General features: G+C 29.6%; 3 protein-coding genes and 1 long non-coding RNA gene across 8 annotated transcripts in view; 1 reads left to right on the top strand and 3 right to left on the bottom strand.

Moving 5' to 3' along the window:
* Positions 1-125: 125 nt before the first annotated feature.
* Uba1 (ubiquitin-like activating enzyme 1) lies at positions 126-5843 on the bottom strand. Its single transcript, XM_003698721.4, has 2 exons — positions 4385-5843; positions 126-4068 (listed from the first exon to the last, which is right to left on the bottom strand). The coding sequence occupies exons 1-2, from the start codon at positions 4749-4751 to the stop codon at positions 1286-1288; spliced, it is 3150 nt and encodes a 1049-aa protein (XP_003698769.2). The 5' UTR covers positions 4752-5843; the 3' UTR covers positions 126-1285.
* Positions 5837-15660, bottom strand: LOC100865844 (kinesin-like protein KIF12). Of its 3 annotated transcripts, none has more exons than XM_086909420.1 (16): positions 15520-15660; positions 14039-14248; positions 10935-11027; positions 10766-10844; positions 10382-10594; positions 9688-9825; positions 9452-9593; positions 9135-9229; positions 8928-9069; positions 8414-8532; positions 8234-8338; positions 8040-8169; positions 7711-7936; positions 7507-7660; positions 7153-7367; positions 5837-6763 (listed from the first exon to the last, which is right to left on the bottom strand). In XM_086909420.1, exons 2-16 carry the CDS (start codon positions 14239-14241, stop codon positions 6751-6753), a joined length of 2067 nt encoding a protein of 688 aa, XP_086765546.1. In that variant the 5' UTR covers positions 14242-14248; positions 15520-15660; the 3' UTR covers positions 5837-6750. The 3 variants fall into 3 exon arrangements, with proteins under 3 accessions (XP_086765546.1, XP_012348968.2, XP_086765545.1); XM_012493514.3 differs by having other exon boundaries at positions 5837-6747; XM_086909419.1 differs by having other exon boundaries at positions 5837-6747; positions 7507-7645.
* LOC147657459 (uncharacterized) lies at positions 15418-21076 on the bottom strand. 3 transcript variants are annotated; one of them, XR_015292392.1, is made up of 5 exons: positions 20845-21076; positions 19524-19798; positions 19267-19417; positions 18975-19183; positions 16424-16804 (listed from the first exon to the last, which is right to left on the bottom strand). It is a non-coding gene; the product is annotated as an uncharacterized LOC147657459 (long non-coding RNA). The 3 variants fall into 3 exon arrangements; XR_015292393.1 differs by having other exon boundaries at positions 18975-19180; XR_015292391.1 differs by lacking the exons at positions 19524-19798; positions 20845-21076 and adding an exon at positions 15418-15955 and having other exon boundaries at positions 16070-16804; positions 18975-19180; positions 19267-19451.
* Myo61F (unconventional myosin 61F) overlaps positions 19666-22863 on the top strand; it is a 22487-nt gene continuing 19289 nt past the window's right edge. The window contains exon 1 of the mRNA XM_012493509.3: positions 19666-19805. The gene's annotated coding sequence lies outside the window, so the exon portion shown is untranslated. The remainder of the gene's footprint in view (positions 19806-22863) is intronic.

The raw sequence follows: 22863 nt of genomic DNA, 5'->3' as shown, positions 1-22863 counted from the left end.
TTTTTTAATTTATATATATAATAAATTAAATACATTTTAATTATATTTTCACATTTAATAAAATTTTAATCAACTATTATAAAGATAGAAAGAGGAAATAAAAGGAAATAAAATAATTCCAAATATTATTTTCATTACTATATTTCTCATGTTTCTTGAAATCCAAACACATCTATTTATATTATCTATTGATAAAATAATACAATAAATATCCGCATTATTCTAAAATTAACAAAATATCTTCCTTTTTTTTTCTTGTATTTCTTGGTCTAAAGTGTGCAATTCTTTTTGAAGCTTCTTTCCAAATATTTGTTCTTATAAATTTAAATGCAATATTTCTTATAACAACGAACAGCCTTAGCCAATAGTATATTCAGTGTTTGAAAAGTAAGGCGGACAAATCAAAATCATGAATAATGGATTATATAAAATATTAAAATATCGATAGCAAGAGCATAATGGAGCAAAAACGGGAAGGAAAGGGGAACATTTGTGATATTTTTTTAAAATTTCGTACACACCCCTAACCATAAAAATAGTAATAGTAAATAAAAAATAAAGAAATGTAATACGATAAAGGCAAGATACATTTGCATCCGATTTTTATTGTTCATCTATGGTCTATATTAAATGTGTTAGTATTATTCGTCTAAGGATCATTGAATTATCAGCTTCGTAATTTACATTTCGATCCTATACATTAAATTATGAAGTGTGAGTCTAAAGAAAACTCTTACCATGACATTTCCCTTTATGATCCAATATGGACTAAACTTTTTGCAACTTTTTCATTTTTTTTTTCTTTCTTTTTTTCAATTTTATAAACATCATAAGACTGTAGATTCTCTTGTACAAATTTTTATACCCATATATCTCTTTTATCAACAGTTCGAATTATCTTAGAGCTAATTCATTTTTCCTCTGAAAGTATAGCTTATTAAAAAAATAAAAAGAAAAACATACATAACAAATTTACGATTAAATTATTTCAGATAACGATCACAGGAAATAATAGTGAAAAAGAAAACAAATAGTTCGAGCTCTAATATCTATATTCAGGAAAAGGGGAGATCATAGTAAGAAAAACTCCATGGATCTTACGATCTCTTACTATATAAATGCTATAAAGCATCGACGATAAAAATGAATCTTTTTTTTAACTTTGAGAATCTTACATAGAGAAAGAGTAATATTCTCCTTGTATTGTAAAATAGAAATTTGTGGAAATTACTACGGCTAAGTCAGTTAAGTAGATTTCTCATTATCCTGGTGACATTAACATATTTCACGGCAAAGTATAACGAACATATGGAACTTCCACGTCATTACCATCGGTATCATTACAGCAAAGTTCAAATACCAATGCACGTACATGAGGTTCTAACTTCTTTTTTGACACCTTTTTTACTACTTCAGACATCAAAAGACTCATACGCTCTTGGCATTTTGGTTTTGCCATGAAGAAGGAATAAAGCATACAAACACCTTGAGATAGCATAGTAACCTCCAGATTGTGATGGTCCTTGAAGTAATCTAAAAACTCTTTTAGCGTCAATTCTCCCTTTACTTCGAATCGATCCCACAGTGTCCAATCTGTATCGTAATATTTTAATTTTGGCGCAGCTATAGGTTCGGAAAAACCGAAGAATGGCAAAGCCAAATTAACAAAACCATTCTTATAGATAGATAGATCCTTCACGCCACGAGTCAGCTTAATAAGTTCTAGACAAACTAAACCTGCCACAACTGAAGTAGTAGTAGCAATAGCTGGTATTATTTTACCAGCAATTAGTTTACTCTTATGTCGGTCAGCAGGTGGAATTTTGTAATTAGTAGCACGGAGATTTGAAGCAGCCACAATAAAATCAATGTGGAAGTTGGTATCATCATCCTTCTCGAATTCTTGTGGATAGATTACTAAGCCATTAAGATCTTCAACTCTTGGTAGTTCTTCTTGCAATTGAGTGAGTCTCTCATGATCGATATTTCCGCTACCATTGGATACTTGTACCTGCGAATCTGTCTCGGCGATCTTTACTCCAGATTTCGGTGTGAAATTCGGCACTTGGACAGTACTAGCAATCCTAGCGATTTCTTCTCGGTTTCTATTGATGGGAATACCATACACTTTTGCCTTTAAATTAGCAGCAGCTACAATATAATCTAAATGTAATGGATCATTAACATTAAACGTGAGTGGCTCAGGGCATCTTTTTGGCCCAGACCAAAATAGCTGACCACTGGATGTCACTTGATCAGGAGGAAAGTTAAACAAAAGTTGTCTGATCTGATTACTGTATTGTTCCTGCCAATGACAACGAGCCCAAGCGACACAATCAGCAAATGATTTTGGTCTTTCATCAACCAGAGCTGTTTTAACGGATTCTAAAACTTCTAGTGGCTGAACACCAGGTAGTTTTATCGTTCTCTCCACAAATTGTGGATCGGATATATATTGAGCGGCGTTTTCCGCAGCTTGACGGAATAAACCTTCAAAATTATCTCTGGCCCATTGTAGAGTATGTTCTATAGCATTAGGGAAATTTTTTAATGTGCATATTGGTATACTCTTTTCTGGAGGATCTTGAGAAGAACTATATGATTCAGTTAAGAAGGGAACAACAACTTGAGTGTTACCCTTTGTACCTAGTGTACCAGATTCTAAGAGCGGTTTTCTGTAATATACACAACGGCGATCCATATAAATACGAGCGTTAACATTATCTAATGCATTTGCTACTCCATCTAAGACTTCAAAAAAGTCATCATTATAAATTTTTTCTGTTTCAGGACAAACTCTATTTTCATGAGCTATCACTTTCATACTTGGATTCATATTTTTTATGACTTTAGCTGCTGTTGATGATTTAGATTGTTGAACATCAGATGGTCTAAATAAGAATTGTCTATTTAAATTAGATTTTTCTATCAAATCCATGTCAGTGACTATAACGCTACCATTCTCAGCACCAACACCTAACATTGCAAAGTTTTTGAGCAATTCACATCCTATAGCTCCTGCTCCTACAACAAAATATTTTAAATTTCCAATCTTTGATTGGAATTTGCGTCCAAAAACAGCAATCTGTGAATCATAACGTGATCCAATAGAACAACAATCTTCTTCTGTGAATTCAGATCGATCTGTAGGTAGACATTCAATAGCATCAAAATATAGCCATTGGAATATAGGACAAAACTTTCCAGAACAAGCTTTCATCACTTCTTGGGCTACAATTCCTCCAATAGTAGCATTCATTGGATTTAAATTTCCAGAACATATTTTTGCAAATACATCAAGTAGTTCTATATTTATTTCAGTTTCACTACCTATTTCCTCTTTCAGAGTTCTAGCTAAACTTAAGAATTCATTTGCATCTTCTTGATTCCATGGTCTAGGTAATTTTCTATTTTCCTCTATATAATTATGTAATGTCATGAAAGCTAAATGTATCTGTTCTGGATAATCAAACTTTCCAAAATCAGTAATTTGAAACTTTGGTTTCTTCAAAGCATCTTTCAAAGAAGCAAATTGTAAGATCTTTGGCATTTTTACTTGTGTTACTATACCACCTCGAATATATTCAGAATATTTGGATGTATCTCCAATGCTAAAAGTATATGGACCAAGAACTTTAATTTTTATTGGATCACAACCATTTAATTCTGTCATTCCCTGTACTTCAGAAAAAGTGACATAATCACCATCTTCCATGCCATGACGTGTATCATCTAAACAAGTAACTACACCTTCTGTGTCTTGTGAAATACTAGCAACCATTGCACTTACAGGTGGTTCACCATTGATGTCAACTACTGTGAACTTTTCTCCAAAGTCACAAAAGACTTGAGAAAATAGGCCTCTGGTATCTGCTATAAGAAGAGCTATATTATTTGCATGAGTAATCTCAGAAATACGTAATTGTTCTTTCAATGAAGTTTCAGTCAAAACAACAACTTTAAACTTCTTGATGTAACAATCAGTTAAGGGCCCAGAATAATGACGTGTAGGGACATAATTATTCAATTCTGATAAACGTTGGCAGCAGGCAACAGCTCGATTTTTACCTAAAAAATAAAATTATAGCAGTATAATTTTTTTTGTTTATAACATAAAAAAATAATACATATAGAGCTATAATTATATTAACCATAATAATTATATCATTTCTTCTATATATATTTAAAATATATGATATAAAAATATAAATATAAAAGAAATTTTTTCAATATAATAATGTAATTTTAAATGATACAATTAATTATTTTGATAATTAAATTTACATCTTAATATCAATATCAAATCTTAATATCAAAATTGCAAAAAAACTTTTTACTTTGAAGAAATTTATATGTTTTGTGATTCGCGGGTCAGGGCGCTCACCTATATCCGCTTCGGTAAGATAGAATTGTGAACCGAGATCTGAAATCTGGCACAGCGCGTCATCATGCAATGTAACGGACTTGACGCCGCCGAGGATGACGTTCTTAGCAATTTCCACGCCGAGCCCGCCGAGACCGGATATCAAGACATCAGAGGATGCCATGCAACGCATGGCGTCATGGCCGAGGACATAGAGCTGCCTGGAGTATAGACCCTCATCAATTTCGGCAGAAGCCCGAGACGTCGAGCCATTTTTCGCCATGTCTGCGATCGTCGTCGAATCGTCGGCTCCTCCCGTGGTGGCAGCAACGCGTCGCTTCTTAGCTGGGGGGTCAACGGAGCTCTCCACCACCTCAGCACTAGACATCGGACTTCACGGGGCGCCGTATTATGTCCGTCGATTGTTTTTCAACCCGGCCGACTGCACTTTAATAAAGCTCGTAACTTCACCGCACGCACCGACCTTGCTACACGCGCCCGCTCTCTCTCTCGCCGCACCTCTCTCCCGTTCTCCGTTCTTCGTCGCTTCCAGTTTACTCTTTCGAAACTGTACCCGCACTTTACCACAATACCACTGTCCATCCAAGAATGATTCTCGTTCTTTCATCCGCTCTGTTGCTGCTCTCTCGTAGTTGTACCAGCAGCAATCGTGATGTCGATGCTTTCTCGATAAAGTGGGGATGACTATTTGCTCGATCGGTAAAACAGCGATACCGCCTTTCTTGTGAAACAAAGGCAATTCTTTCTTTATTCTGTATATTTCTTTCACAATTCTTGAAACGACATGTAATAGATTCACAAAGGAAAAGCACAAATTGATCATTTCCACAACAAAATTTTGTATGGTATTGTTTCTTTCTTTTTCTGTTGCGACATCGTTGGTTAACGTTACATCATGAATTTTGCATTTGAATGCAGCGCGTTGATTGGAATGCGAAACAAGCGAATGAAACGACATATTTGACGAATAGTCAAAGATGATTGGTTATTTGTGTTGTACATTAATTGTAGACGAAATGACTGTGACCAATAAATAATTCGTTTCTAATATTTTAGATTGCATAAGTATTTGGATAAGCGCCCTCTATGTACAGGTTATTGTTAATGACAATCATTTCTAATTTAGTTTATGCTTTTATTTATCTGACGTGGCAAGATGCCTATCTAATAAATTATATATGTATGCATTACCAATGAAATATTGTCGCGCAATTATAAAATTATTTTGTTTATGTCGATAAAAGTCATATTACGTCATATATTTTTCTATAGTTTACATATCTTTTTTTATCGAGAAACAAAAAAAACAATATTTTTTCAGAATACTTTTTTCTATATTAAATTATTTTGTGATATTCATTAATTTATAACTTTCAATATAATTTAATTTGGAAAAAAAATTCAACTATTCATTTTTATGAATGTTTAGGTATATATAAAGAAACAGTTCGATAAAATAATGAAATACTTTATTATATGTAATTTTATTCACACCTTTGTCATTATAAATCTTATTTTGAACTATTAAGAAATAGTCATTTTCTTTTCATTATAGAAAAATAATGACCTGTAGATTTACATATAAGTTCACACATAATTACATACTTTTATAGAAATAATACATCTATATATACTATACATTTTTGTTACTTTAAAAACATGATATTACTGTGTTGTTAATATTTAAAAACATACATACATCTTATTGCCTGTTTTAATTCTGTCTCATTAATTTATATTATTAATTTATATAATCGCTATCAAATTTGAAATATTTATTCTTTTCGATCTTTTGATTATTTTTTTTTTTTTTTTTTTAGTCACAAGATTTACCTAAAATAATCTAAAATAATAATCAGTTAAATCAATTATTTTTCATATATATACATATATTTCTTTCCAATTCATTTCTTTAATCTTATCTTCACAAATGATCTAATTTTGATTTATTTCAGATCATTACCATTAAAATTCATCATCAATTACTGTGTTTATTGATTAGAGTGGTTCAAAGTGGTTTATCTTCGTCAATAGGAATTGGACTTCCAAACGCTCGTTGAATAGTTTCATCTTCTTTTTCCTTAGATTTTTTTGATGTCTTTGGTGAATGATCTTCAAATTCTGAAGTATTCAACGGCGTCAAAATGTGCGTTACCGCCGGAAATGGTATTGTTGGCACCTCTGATTCAGCTGTGTTCGGCATTGAGTTCATCATTTCTAAAGAACCGCTAAGAATTGAATCTGGGGATTCATTATACGAATGGTCAATCGGTTGAACTGGTTCACCCAAAAGATCATTGGTTTGTGATGATCTACGTTCTTCAGGGACTGTCGAGGTGCGACGTATGCTCGCCTTTTTATACCTATTACCATGCATTCCTTTAATTAGTAGATAGAATGGTACTAATTATGTTAAATATGATAACACATTGCAGATAGAAGTTAATTAATGTCTTAATAAACTCGATGAAAATATTTTTATAATTAATAAAATATATAATGGATTTAAAAAATTGTATTTGATAAGACATAAAGCAGAACTTCTAATCCACAATGTGAATAATAATTCCTTAATGTTTGTTCAAAGAAATTATATTTGCTTAGAATGAATTTAAAATTCATTTAAAATATATTGTTTTAATTTTTATTTTAAAATATATTTCAATGCCAATTTGCATTGCAATTGATCTTGAAAGGAGTTTAAGAATGCATTGATTTAAATATTATATTGGATATACATAATATTACAATGATTTATTTGTACTGACTGATTAATATCTATCGGTGACATAGACTGATCCGGACTCATTCTCGTCATGCCGTTTCCATTATCCCATGAATTGTGTCTACGGTGATGACTCTTGTCTTTGTATGCTTCTGCTATATTATTATAGCTTCCTACAATTCTTCGTTTATCTAATTCTTTTTGTATTTTCTCTGGCATACTACTTGCAGATCTGTATAATCCATGTCTGATCATATCCTATAAATTTAAATTTTCTTTGTAATGTTTGATATCTTTTAAACATAAAAAAAATCTTTTTTTAAATAAATGTCAGAATTTTCATTATTCATTTTCTATGTTATTATTTATTATTTTCATCTCAAATATTTCAACATACACTCGAAAGGGGAGTAGGTTCTACGTTAGGATTGGTCCAAACATTGGTTGCGCCAGGTGCATTTTCGTTATTATTATCATTTAACATTTCCGCTGAATACGTAGGTCTGGCAGGTATGATTGGAGATCGACAACATACTCTGCAGTGATAAAACCTATCGAATTAATTGAATATCAAAATCGTCTTAAATCTTATTCTACTTACGAGTTGACATCTTCGAGTTTCTTCAGTAACCTCTCGTTTTCTCTGCAAACAAGTTCCTGGTCCCGTATCACTTGCTCTCTTGTAGCATATAACTCTGCATTTTCTCGACGAAGAGCTTCATTCTCGGTAATGTATGCATGGATCAATTGACTTAATTCGGGTCGTTCCATTTCAGATAGTTTATTTAAATCTACTACTGGAGGGGTTAATGGTATTCTTCTTTCAGCTGTAAAAATTTCGTTAGAAAAATTCAATCATTAAATGTTATGAATATTTTTTTGTGATATATGATTTTTTAAATTAAATCATAATTAACTGATATAAAATACCTTTAGATTCGCTACGAATTATATTTGAGGCATCATTACTTAAATGAAGAGCTGCTCGAAGATGTTCATTTTCTGTTTGTAAGGCTCCTACCTCCCGTTTCAAGCTAAGGATCAGAGCTTCTCGAGGATCCTATAGAATTAAATTTTATTTATGCACTTAACTTTATAAAATGCTTTAATATCTTTCCACTCACCATTACCACGATAGGTTTTGTTCGGATTTTTTTTACTCTTGCTGCATATCTTAAAGTATTCAAAGTTTCGCTTGCATTCGATTTAGCTGGTGAAATACAAGCGATCTAAAATTCACAAAAATCATCTGATTAACCATATTGAATAAATATATAATTATTAGATTATTAGAATAATTTTACCATTAAAGTAACACCATTTCCCGCTAAACTATCGGCCAGAAGTTTAGTTAGTTTACTGTCTCGATATGGAATATGTCCACCCTTACGTTTCCCATCACTCAAAGAAGCTATGCAGTAACCTTCGTAAAAAAAATATTTATATAGAAGTTAGAGAAACTTCTTTGTGACATAAAAGTTTTTTTACATAATTCATGCTATCTCGAGCACTTATCGATTGTTACATAGAAGTTAATGTTGACAATAAAACTTGCACTCTTTCATTCATTGGAATCGATTCTTACAATACTTTTGCATAATTAAAAACATTAAGTTTCCGAGATAATATTAAACACGATTGCATAGTATTAATTTGATATTGAATTTCTTAAAAATTTTGTTTCTAAATAGATTATAGAAAAGAAGGGAACTTGAAGTTGATAAAACTTTTTAGAATTTTGAACTTCTAGTTTATATACTTATTATTTTTAATTGTAATTGAATAAAGAGAACGTCATAATGTTTTCATAGAACATACCTAGAACCATTAAACTTTTATTGATATTGTTCGCTTCTTCCAAAGTTTTTCCCTCACTTTGTGTTTTTTTTGTCATCTCACTTCCAGCCAGGTCGACAAAATTAATTTTTCCTTGTCTTGAGATGAACACGCTGTTATCCATCTATCGATATTAATGTATATGTGTGTATAATTTTATTTTTTTTATATCATAATCGGGATCCTCACCTGTTGCTCAGATGTGATATTGACAGTGAGAATACTGTGACTTCTACTAGAATGATCATTCATATTGTGCGCACCGACTTTTCTATTCCTCATCCCTAAAGAATTAAATATATTTTTTCATATTTAAAAAAAAAATACTAAATATAACAATTTCAGCCATAAACTGACTATTTTTTTAAGTAAAAATATTTTTATTAAGATTAAATTCAATATTATTTAAAGGTTCTTCAATAAAACGTACATTGTAGGACTTTAATTAAAAAGAATTAACTCTATTTATTATAAGATGCAAAAAATGTAATTAAAAACATGGCTACCTTCTTCGAGAACAGCTAAAAGATCATCAAGTTCTTCGCATTCAACAGTGAAAAGGTTCTCAACGAAAAAGCCTCGTGTCTTTTTACTCCACCGGACCATTAAAGGTTTCCTCGATGTGCCAGGATTTAACAGATCTATTACCTGAATTTCGAGATTAAAAAGAGATTAAAAAAGCTTTATAAAACAGAGATCTGAAGTTCTTTTCTAATACTACATATATATCTATATATCTGACCTTTTCGTTATAGATCTCCAGGAAAGAGGCTTTTAACACGAAATTACATTCTTCTCGTTCTTGCAACAATTTAAATAAGTAGACGAAAGACCGGAAGATCAAGCCATGTTGCTCCGAATAAGGATTCATTTTTTCGAACTAATAAAAAATAAACATTTATCAAGTATCTTTTCTTACTTACTAATTCGTTAAAAGATTCTCGTAATGTAATCTTGTTTCTTATATATTTCTTTTTAAATATAATTTACAATTCAATTATTTTCTAATATTACATGCAATGTTATATTGAATTTATTTTGAAATGATAAAAGATTATTGCATTTAAAAAAAACTCTAATATTATTACAAAGTACCAACTTTAATTATTCTATCGCTTCGATTTTTTAATTTTACTTGTTTTTGCGATCACATAGAACATGCTCATGCGGTGAACAAGACAAGCATTGTCCACTCAGTCATTATCTTATCTACGCATGTAAAACAACATTAACCTTTTCGTTATATTCTTGTATGACCTTCAATTCGATTAATTTTAATACATTATTTGTAATACTTTCTCTATGTAATACTTTCTTACACTTCCTGATAAAAATTTTTAGAAAGTGCGCTCAGTTCATTGAATAAACGAATAAATCGATGCGTTCCTGTCGGAAATATATCAAGGAAATTGAAAAAGGGAGTCTTTTTTACTAACCATTTCTGGAGGCCCTGTGAGCGTGTGAGTTTTCCCGCTTCCAGTTTGTCCGTAACAGAATGCAGTACAGCTGAATCCCTCCACCGCCATTTCGATAAGTTTTTTCACGCCAGAAAATTGTAAGATGTCCTCCTGAGTGGCCGTGGGCTCGAACACCACGTTGTACGAAAATAATTTGCCCTTCTTGTCCCCGCTACTCGGAAATCCTTCGCACTGTACAGAGTTGAGCGATGTCAACGTGATATACGATAATTTCGTTTACTTTTAATTAACAGCGACGAGAACTAAGAAAACAGTATCGAATCATCGATGAATTATCTAAGTTCGTATTTCTATTTTAAATGATTGATTTCGTATTAATGACAGAAGGGGAAAAAAACTTACGTATATCTGCCCCTCTCCGGGAAATTGCACGGCCATATCATCGCCGGTTTTAATTTCCTTTTTGCTGAGTGGACGAACTCTATAAAACGAATGATTGATCAAAGTCAAATTAATATTATAATAATAATATTCAGATAATTTCATGGATGATCATATTGTTTTTAATTACCTGACGACAACATTTATGTTGTTCTCTGGAAGCAAATGTTTGGTGGCAATCACTCTTTTATCACCGTCTATCAGTCTTTCGATACTGCCGGTCCTAAAATTAAAACAGGAGTGATAATTATTTTCTAATGAAGTGAAATCGAAGTTATTGAATTTCCTTGAAATCACAACATCGTTCTCTGTCATGATTGAACGTTTCAACAGGAGTAAACCATCTAACGGCTTCATGATTGACCTCCTATCATGGCAGTTAAATAATTGAGGAAGTTCAATCAATCGGGCTAACTGAAACTGTCGGGGAAAAATAGCGTGATTGATCAGCTTCGTTTTCGTTTTTTTTTTTTTGTTTCTGCACCACAGGGTTAATCGTAATATCGAAAAATCGTTCCGACCTTAGTCAATGATTCACGAAGGCTTGATTAGCAAACCAATAGTCTCGATTGATTGCTTGGATAAACAATACTTTTCGATTTTGTTGCTCGTTGTACATAGAACAAGTTACACAACCATAATATGTTGCTTCTTATTAATTATGAGTGCTCAGTTAAATAAATTTCGAAAGAATAGCTATAATTTATTTTTAATATTATTCGTTATCAATTTAAAATTACATTTTACACGAAATATAATGAACTATTAAAATTTTAATAGAAGAAAGCTTCCATAAATTTTGAAAAATTTTTTTTAATGTAATGTCAAGAATCCAATTACTGATAATATGAATCATTACGGATAAAATCTGTACCATCTGATCGTGAAAGCTTAAAATTATTCACACAGAAACTTTGATTTCACATTTTAATTGATGTTTTTCGCACAAAGTGTATATGATGAGTCGCAAAACTTTTCACATTTCCCTGGACCTGTAAAAAGAATCATTGATAATTATTATATTTAAAGAGAAACGAGGGCAACAATTTACTTATTTTATTATAGAATTGGTTATTATAATTCTAAGAACTGTAATAACTTTTTAAATCTATTATCTCATATTTCAATGTCAGTGCATTATCATGATCATTGCATATAGTTATGTGACATGGAATGATTTGATTGAAGTTATAGAAAAAAACAACATATTTTATATCGTGATTCTTTGATCAGGAAATATAACGATTATGCTAAAAGCATAATTAAAAACATGATTTGCTATTATTGGAATTTAATTAATAAGCTTTCAGAAATTGCTATAAATTCATAAATAGATATTTCGAATATAAAATATTATAATAAAAGCCACTAATAAGTACTTTCGTTTGCCATTTTTAAAATTTTCTTTATTTAGATTATGTTTAGATAATTTATTTATTTAATCATGAATGTTTAATACGATTAATTTCTTGCATAAATATTTATTAATTCGAGCTATATTAAAATCGTTAATATCCAAGGTTAATATTTCTTTTTATTTATTCATCAAGCTGATGTCTCTCTGATAACTCTAAACGATGACTCAATTTCTACGCTTTACATAATTCAATTTTATAATTTGATTCACGGCCTGTATTGCAGTCATTAACGAAATCAGTTGGCAATATTATTGTAGACCACGTATCGTTTTTATTCTTCGCGTCATTTTATTTCACAATGAGTTCTCTTCTCACTTATATAATTTTTATATTCGAATTGCAGGATTAATATCTTATCTAATATAGATTGTAAAATATTTTTATTTTATTTTCGTATTTTCATACTAAAAAAAAAAAAAAAAAAAAAAAAAAATGGAAAAAATAGAAAAAAATCGAACATTGTCCCCTCAAATTATTATTCATTTCTACCATAAATTAACTTGGGTGGGATTAAAAAATATTTGGTTCACGTGTTTGAGATCTTTTTCCATGGGCGCATGGTTCGCGATCGTCGCGATATTGACCGACAGAAAGAGACAAGCAAGGTCTTGCAATCGATACACGGCATCGAAATGTGTCGCAATTGCGACGTATGTGTCTATCAATGTCTACATGCATAGTTACACGAAGCAATTAAGGTGAGTTTACACAAGCAGACAACCCCTCATGGAAAATGAAATCGAATGACTAGTAGCTTCTTCGATGTGTCATATCGACCTATCTGTGCCCTCGATCTAGAGGGCAATTTCCAGGGAACGATTCGATTCATTAATTCAGAATCCCGCTGATAATTTATTTATTGGTTTTTCCTTTGAAATTATTCGATGCGCTGTTCAATGAGTTCAATTCACGACAATATTTTACTGAATTGAATGTTAATTCTTCTAGTTTAATGTCGAGTGATAATTTCAGTAATACTTTTCCATCGATCAATATTTTATATATTTTCCTTCCATTAAGATTTATTCGCATTTACATAATTTTTGTGATTTCTTTCTTAATTGTTTTATTGATTTATTACGGGTTTCAATTTTTTTTCTTTTGTTATCAGTATTTTTATAACATTAATTCGTGTAATTTAATGGAATTTTGTATTATCATTAAGATTGATAAATATAATTCCTGTTAAATCATACAATATTGATTTTTATTATCTATGTATTTTTTATTATTGTGTTTAAAATATCGTTATTATCGTTTGTGCGAGAGATTTCTTTCCTTATTATATCTACATATATGATACATCCAATAAGATATATCTAATTTATAGAATATTCATAAATTTAATCGATAAAAAAACTGTTATTATTGGAAAATATAGATGTATAAAATGTTTAATATAAAAAAAGAAAAATGAAAATAATTCTCACATCGATTGTTTAATACAACGCGTTTGTTTCTCGTAGAAACGTTCGAACTAGATCGATAAGTTTCTACGTAAACGTTTGCTTACATTGTCCATTTGCGCAAAATTGCTGTAGTGTCGATGTTACATCAGATAACATCAACGCGAGCTTTTCGCTATTGACCTTAGTATGAAAATTATCTATCTATTTTTACTTAGGAAGTCATTTTTAAAGGATCTATACTTGAGTGTGACAATAAACGTAGAGTAGATTATTAAAATATTAATAGTATTTTTGAATGATATGATCTTCACTAAAAAATGATAAAAATGATTTATTAATAAAAGAATTTTATAGATTAATAAAAGTACGATATAAATATCAAACTTAAACATTGCATATATACTCACTCGCTTCCACGAGACTTCGTCAAACTGTTTTTCCCGACTACTTTGACACCGAAATTGCTCTTTCCTGGACTATTTCCTCTGGAAATAGTCTGCTCCACTGGACTATTGCCACGCGATACGCGACTCTTCCTCTTATCTCTCCTTGCATTTTCTTCTTGAGGACTGTGGCCTCGTGAAGGTGGTGAATTTTTCACAAGCACCATTCGTCACCTGTAAAAGATACATATTAATCTAATTTTTATTTTATAAATTGATTGATTTTTTAATTTATAATTTTCAAATCATTAATATACAGAAAAGAAAAAGAAATTAATTAATCGATGTAAATTGAAATCGAAATATAATAATCTCGTTGATTTTTAATCGTGCGATTGATGCCTTTCTCACAAGACAAAGTCATCGAGAACAATTGGATCCAGTCAGAATTGAATCGAGAAGTGAAATGCTTCATTTTCCGGGATTCACAATAGTGAAAGCCTTTACGAATCCATCCGACAACTATACGCATCCGATGAAAATTTATACAACAACAAACTGGTTAATTATCCGAGTTCGCTTACATACAGGATGATAATTATACATGTCGGTGCAATTGAAGCGAAAGTTTTCCCGCTGTTAATTGCGATTCTACGATAGAAATTCTCCAATTATCTGTCACCAATAAGCGAATCGTGAGTGTAAATTAAACATAAATGTAAATATACATTTTATAAATAATTCGTTTTCACATGAATTTAAATAAATGAAATTGTGATGAAACGAAAGTATAAATGTTCCAGCCATATTAATCAATGCATTTTTTGCTTTCAATATATAAAGAAGGTAGAAAAAAATTATATAGATCAGGATATTCGGTTGTTTCACGACTTCGTTCCGCTTGGTTCATTTTATACCTTTCATTTTTGTAACGATTAATTTAAATATAACAGTTTGCTGATATTTTGAAAGTGAAAGTCGATAAGATCGGCAATAAAATCGATTCCTCCGAATTTAGATTAAATCATTTCGAATAGATTATAGTATTAAAAGTTTTCCTATTTAATTGTCTTTATTTTCAATATTTTTTTTTTTTAGAAATAATTATCAAGAAAAAAAATATTAGAAACAGGAAAGTATTTTATTATATATTGCGTTTTTACTTTATTTATGACAGTTTCTTTTATATCTATTATATCATAATTTTCACAAAGATTAAGTACGATAAACAATTTTTAATTTATTATAAATTATTCAGTTTCCTATAAATTATGTTAAAATATTTCCAATTATAAATAGGAAATATTTACACTAAATTAAACTAAATTATATGAATTAGCTTTTTAATTTTGCATATTAAACTAGAAACATGTATTCATATGAATATGAATTCAAATTTCATAAGTGATCAAAAAATTTATTGCAATTTCTATTAGTAACAATTCACAAAACTTTCAATTCTTTTGAATTTCTCCTTAATTAAATACGTAACTAAGTTCACTTACATTCATGGAAATTTCATGGATCGTTCAAAACTATCCCATCACCTAAATTTCTTCACCAATTTTTACTTCTGCTTGTTCTCCGTGAATATTTTCTTCAATTTTCCTTTTAAATTTATAACAATTCCTGATAGTTTTGCACAAATGTGTTTCAATTAACACAGACACTTATAAGAGTAACGGAAATTCATGTAATAGGAACAACAGTCGACATACTACTGACACATAGCAGGGGTAGTTGGCGATTGGGTGGTGGTTTTCCGACGCGTTCCAGTGGACACCGATCGAAATCAATGTTTAACTCATTATTGTTCAGATATTCCTCTTTCGTCCCTGGCCGTGGCCAGTGTCCACGTGGATCTCGATATTGCGTCAGAATGAACTTGACATGTCGAGATGGACACTACTGATCCATGGGCCAATAGACTGCTTTTGACTTCTGGTGCAAATATGATAGAAGTAAACTAGATGTTGAATGCTAATAACTGTTTCAAATGCAAAATGACATAAGCTGTTTAAATATTTAAGTAACTTCTGAAAGATTCATATTTACCGGGAACCTTGAAGAAAACGAAAGTCACTAATGAAATATGAAGAAGAGAACAGTCTGCACTTTTCAATCTAGTAACATTAACTACGTTCAAATTTTTTTTAGTAATTAAATATTGCTGTGAAGAATCCTGGAAATGCTTTAAATGTTAAAATATTATTAAAATTTTATTATATGAAATAATCAATGATATAATATTTCAATAATTTTGTAAGTTCTGATTTAATTTTTTTATTGGAATATTTTAAAAATAGATAATTATTAAAATTTCCTTTTTTTTTACCAGTTAAGAGTTTAATCGAAAGATTGATTTTAATTTTCAATCTTGCTAGAGGTAAGAAATAAAATAAGAAATAATTGCTGGAAGAGATATTTATAAATCTTCGAGATTTTATTTATTTTGTAATTGTAAAAATCAGCTTCAGTCAGTGAAGATGAAGAAAAAGTAAAAGAAAAATCGTCGACGTGTAGAATCGTTCGACTCGAAAATTACGGGAGGATCCCCGTGGAAATGACCAACTATAAATACACGAGAGTCAGCGGGGCCACGCTGTAAACTTTATTGCGGCTCGTTTTCCGTTGCGGGCTACCCGCGAAGAAGAAGAAAACGGTCGTTCTCAAAAAATTCTTGCGGCTGCAGCAATCCTCGTTTCACTGACGGTATTTTTGCATTGGCCATGTTCATCCTTGGCCGCGTAGCTTATGAATTTTTTCACAAATTTTATCGTGTCGTCGACTCTGAAACATTATATATCTTCTTAGTTCGTTAACTCGATTTTTATTACCTTGAAATAAAAAAAAAAAATAAATAAAAATAAGAAAAAGAAGAAAAAAGTTTGAAAATATTTTTTAATAACTGTACCAATCGTAGCCATGTTATAAACTCTAAATAACTATTACAAATCACTATAACGGTATTTATCGTAAGGCCAGATGGAATGAAACACACATAGAATGATAATTGTCTTGTTCTTTGCATTTTGAATATGGGAACGATGATGGTTTCTATAGATAAATATGAGTTATTGGTGTAATATTACTATATTTCGAATACAAAATTTAAAATTTTTTCAAAATATGAATTATAAAATGTGATTATACCAATGAGAAAATGAGAAAAGAAGAGAAATGCGGATATTTCATCTTATTACAGGATTTCTGTTGGCCATGCTTGTCACGAGATTAATGATGGAAAGCCAAGAATCTGGAAAATACTTTTTGTCCGCGTACCTATAAGCTCGAGACTCACTGACAATTTCAAAGAAACAGAAAACAGATTGTTCTGTGGTTGTTCTATAATTCAATAATAACAAGATTATATTATCATCTTAATATTAAATGCTATTATTTAATATTAATATAAATATTTATATAAGTCTTGTTCTATATATTACTGACAAATAAATAAAAATAAAAAATATTGTTATCATAGGAAATACGAAAGAAATATTCCTATAGAGCTAAAATAATGATGCAGAAGGAATGCATCTCCTTAGAAATAATTCTAAAAAAAAAAAAAAAAAAAAAAATAGAAGAATTTATCATTCAAAAGATATGAATTATCATTGCAAAGTAGGGAATACCCAAGAGCTATAGGTTATTCCAGGGCGAAAGTGGCATTTATCGTACTTCGTGCCAACTCGTTTGGCTGACATTAAGCTGAGTGCAGACGATACTCACAGATTTGCACATGTACAGCCATAATACCGGTTTAGTATAAAAAATCACAAGCACATTTTTCATAAATAAATAATTATTTAAAAATATAATTGTGACCTAAAATGAGGATATGATTATTAACATTATTCGTTATCGATACTTTCTATATACATTCAGTACATAATGAAAGCAAGACTTATTTATACATAATTCAAATTTATATAAATTTACCTCAGATAAATGTGAATTTTAAATACATAGATTTTTAAATTATTTAAAATTCATTATATTTTTTTTATATATATAATTTTTAATATTTTTGTTGCAAAACAAAAAATACAATATATAACAAAGTTTAAATAATTATAGAGAAATAACGCCATATGGATTTCATAGATGTATGTATACATAGAAGAGTGAACTATAAGTAAATTATAGTATAAAAGGGTGATGCACATTTTGGCTTCCTAATGTGAAGTTATAATTTTCCGGCCGATCACTGCTGATATTATTAAAGAAAAAGTTAGATTGTATCTCTTACACTTTTCGCATCATTCTTGATCTCATTTAATTGTAAATAAATACCAATTAAGCAGATACATGCGACTTAAAATAGCACTTTGTAATTGCTTCAGTCATAAATATTTCTTATATGTTATAATTTCCATTGATTTGCTGCAATTAAAAATTAGTCACTTTTTTCAATATTTTTCATTTATAGCTCATTTTGTTACATTTGTTCGATTATTTTCAATCTAATATTAAATTTGCTGAGTTCAATGAATTTGCGGAAGCGTAACAAACTTGAGTACACTTAATTATATAGGAAGTGCACTTAGGTCGTTAAGGAGTAACGTTTTATTCGAGACGAAAGGAAATGCATGCGCGCCTTTCCATTCATTTAGATTACTCTCTGAACCATTTCCTTTATATGTTTGTATGATATATACATTTTTTTTTTTACCAAAATTGGATATCGACCAGATTTAAATGACATTCACACAGCTAATTTAAACCAATTCAAAAAGCATTGAGATTAGCAATCATTATAATATTTTATAATATCAAATATATAATATGTATAAATTATATGTTTCATAAAATTATGCAAATCTTTTTTATAAATTTTATCTTTTTTTCTTAAAAAGAATCATTATAATATTAATAATGATATATGCAAAAAAGAAAAAAATCTTTTAAAAATTTAAAAAAACAATTTTCTTCTAATAATCTTAATAAAATCTTATACCCAACAACGCCCAAGTCAGTTTGTCTTGCTAGGTATTTCGAAACTCTTCTGTTGTCCTCCGTTCCAAAAGGACCAATGATCATGATCGCCTATATACATAACCTCGAACGCGCGTAACATACGAACAATCCCATAGACTCTTTCGAGACGTTTCTAATTCCACTACGCTTTCAAAACAGGCCCAAAAATATCTCTACTGGCGCCCTCTACTGAAATGAGAAAATAAAATATCTTCGATTACATTTAAATTGAAAAATTTTTCCAGAAAAGATATATTTTTTCATATACTCGCCAGTTGAATGCTCATATGTGAACATGTACATTCACACATGTATATTGATGCATACAAATACAACTACGTGGAACACACAGAGGGAATGGGCTGATTCTCTTTCTCTGTTGTGCCTTCGAACGCCTTCCTCTCTTCCTCCACCACCTTCTTTCTACGGCACAGAGAGTTCCTTTAAGCCGGCAGTTTCGTGTGTTACACCGTGGCGTGTGCACATAAGATCACATAAAACTTATGTGCATAGTAGACACAAAAGGCACCCTGAAAGATCGGCGTTCGTTTTCTTTGGCGGAACAAGTTTTCCAGGTGTCATCCAGGTGTAACCAATAATCGAGCTTCGTACACAAACTCTCGTTCACGATAAATAAAAGTAAGAGTCTCGTGGAATCGCTTTAACGAACACATTGAATCGCGCGGAATCGTAGTTTCGAAAGAGGACGTCTTTGTTTCGACGTTGGCGCTTCTTGTGATTGCGACTGTGATGTGACATGTTTCGTGGGTGAACGCTGTGTGACATTTCTGATAGACTGATCAACTGAAACGTAAGTTCAATTTAATTTTTATTTCATATTTTCTTATAAATACTTGAAATGTTTTGATTGTGACATAATTTCTAATAGATATATAAAGGATATGTGCATAAAATATAATAAAATTTATGATTTTTATTAATATCACAACAGTTTTATGAAAAAAAACTATTTGTTGTTTATTTCAAATTTAATTAATAAAAAATAGTTAGTAAAGTTGTTATTTATGTAAACAGCTTCTATTCAAATTTTTGTTAAAAATGTACACAAAATGAGAGATGCATAAAATTTAATGTCATTGACGTCTGGAATATGAGTCATTATGAAAAATGAAATTGTGAATATATCATCTTGCTTTTATTACATGATATATAGATTATTACAGATATATTACAAGATGATATGTAACATAATAGTAAAAATACTTTTTTATTCTAAATTGACTATACATCTTCATATATAATTTATCTTGCAATTCATACTTACAACATTCTTAAAATAATTATATTGCAGAATAAAGTAATTTCGATTGTAAATACAGGCATTTCAAAATAATATACCTTTTATATATTATTATATAAAATATGCTTAATATTATTTCTTTCTAAAAAAAAATCTCATCGAAAATAAATATAAAAAAACGTGTTAAATTTATTTTCAATGTATCTTTAACTTTTGTCAAAAATTTTCAAATAATATTAACAAATAATAATAACTTCTTTATTAACATTTTTAAAGTCAAAATATTTAAATATTGGTATATGTATGTATATTTAGAACTAAATTTGTATAACGAAGTATAATTGACCACGTGCAAGTAGAAGTTCGGTAAAAGGGTCAAGCGAATTTATTAAGGCAATGTTCGAAGAAGCCGCTAAATCATTGTTTGGATCGACATATAGTTAACGGTTTAATAGCTTTGATAAAGATATTATTGATCAGCTAATGATTTTATACTGATAAGAAAAAATAATTAAAAAAATATATTTTAACAATAGGAATGGTTTTTATACTTGGTTTGATTATCAATTCTCGTGACTGACAAAATTACCTTAAAAGCAACGATGTTTTTATCAGTTGCTTATCATTTATCCAAATAATCATCGCAATTATGAAAATGTCATAAATAATATGTTTATCTATTGATCAAATAACTAAAATTATAGAATAGATATGAAACTTAAAGTTGAATAAAAAAATTAAGGTTAGATTTTAGTAACAGTGGTTGACAAACCGCCAATGGTGAATCGATCACTACGATCGAGTATTATCGATAGTTTGCCACTTGTTCGTTACAATCGACAATGACGTCAAACTATTGTACCTATTGAAATAATATAGTATATTTATCCAATATCGTCAAATCGAATTTCTTCGATAAATGATTAATATCGATACTTCAATCGATCATCGATGAATTATAATATGGCGTCAGTGTTTTTTAATTTATTGCTTACCCCTATATATCGTTATTTTATTATTAATTTTTAAATATTTTAATAAAAATAATCTTAAGAAATTCTTATCAAATTTCAATTAATTTATTATTGCTTTCAATAAAAAATATAATCAAATAGTAAAATCATTATCAATTCTAGAGTTATTCATTTTGAAAATTTCGCACAAACAACTCGTAAAAGATTTTAAAATATTTTTGCGATTCTGCGAACTATACTACTAAACTATCTTTCTAAGAAACACAAGAGAAAGAAACCAGAGAAAAAAAACAGCGCATTGTTCTTCCGTTGGTTGAGGTTCATTCTCTAACATGAAACAAGTCTTCCACGTTTTTAGTTTTATTTAAGGGGATACAGGAAACGAAGATTATAGGTTATATTGTTTAATCAAAGATTCTTGATCTCAAAATACGGTAAAATAGGTATAAATAATCAAGAATATCTTGTCTATTTTATTCTTTAATCTTTTAATATAAGATGGAATCTTTGATTTGCTGATTAATCTAAACAGATGTGATTTATTGTCATTGTAAACTTTGAAATCTTAAGTATTTTAAATTTTAAATTGTAAGATTTCAGATATCATACAATTACATAAATACAATATAAATGATTTTGTCATATTATTATTTTTGAAAAAGACAAATTATTATACGAAAGAAATTTCGTATATTTCTGTCTATTTATTTTTCAAAATGATTTTTTATTTGATCATAGGTCAGTAGAATAAAACAGATAGAATAAAGATAAAACAATTAAACACAATGAGTCACGATTAATTTTTTTTTTATTTTTACAGGGCAACATACGCAATTCTTCAACCAAACTTATTATCATTTATAATCACGTTTTCATGTTGTATTTTTTTTGAACAACTTGTTCATTACTTGCAATATATTTAATGTTGTTATAAAATGTTTCATATATTGAACTGAGAAAAATTGGTCATCTCAAGAAAATATTATGGAAATTCTTCATTTCACATCACATTACTGATAAGAAATTAAATGTTTTTTTAATTATAATAATTTCAATAATTATATGATGAACAAAAAGATAAAAGGAAACAGATATTGATTTTAAAATTTTCCTAAATGATATTTGTTTTGATTAAGTTTTTTCTTAAAAAATTGCACTATTAAATTAGAATTAGCAGAATATAATTTGTTATTTTAACAATCTTTGACGTTCTTTTGCTTTATGATAACTTAACGACCATAGAAACTGTCAATCGTAAAGCTGAACAATCACGATTTTAGCACATTCCGATTACTATTCAGCTGACTCAAAAGTCATTGGATATTTTCTATATAAATTTCTAACAGCGCTTTATATATTAATAATTTTTTCACAGATTAGTCATACACCTGCATAATTTACTATTTTTTTTTATATTATCATTATATCTATTTTTTATTCTTAATGAAGGCTATTAATTTAATAGATTAAAACTGGAATTTTTAGCAGACAATTGACTTAAAATATCTATTCTAAATTTGACATTTATCAATTTAGAAATAGTACTTGTATCTTGTTATACTGACAAGAGAGAAGTTTTTCAATCGCGAACGGTGATATTTTACGGTTCGCGAATATCGAATCGCAAGCTCGGG

The sequence above is a fragment of the Apis florea genome, unplaced genomic scaffold (assembly GCF_048593485.1).
Source record: "Apis florea isolate Af1SG1 unplaced genomic scaffold, ASM4859348v1 contig_3158_pilon, whole genome shotgun sequence".
Taxonomy (NCBI): Eukaryota; Metazoa; Arthropoda; class Insecta; order Hymenoptera; family Apidae; genus Apis; species Apis florea.
This window is presented reverse-complemented; position numbering and strand designations above follow the sequence as displayed.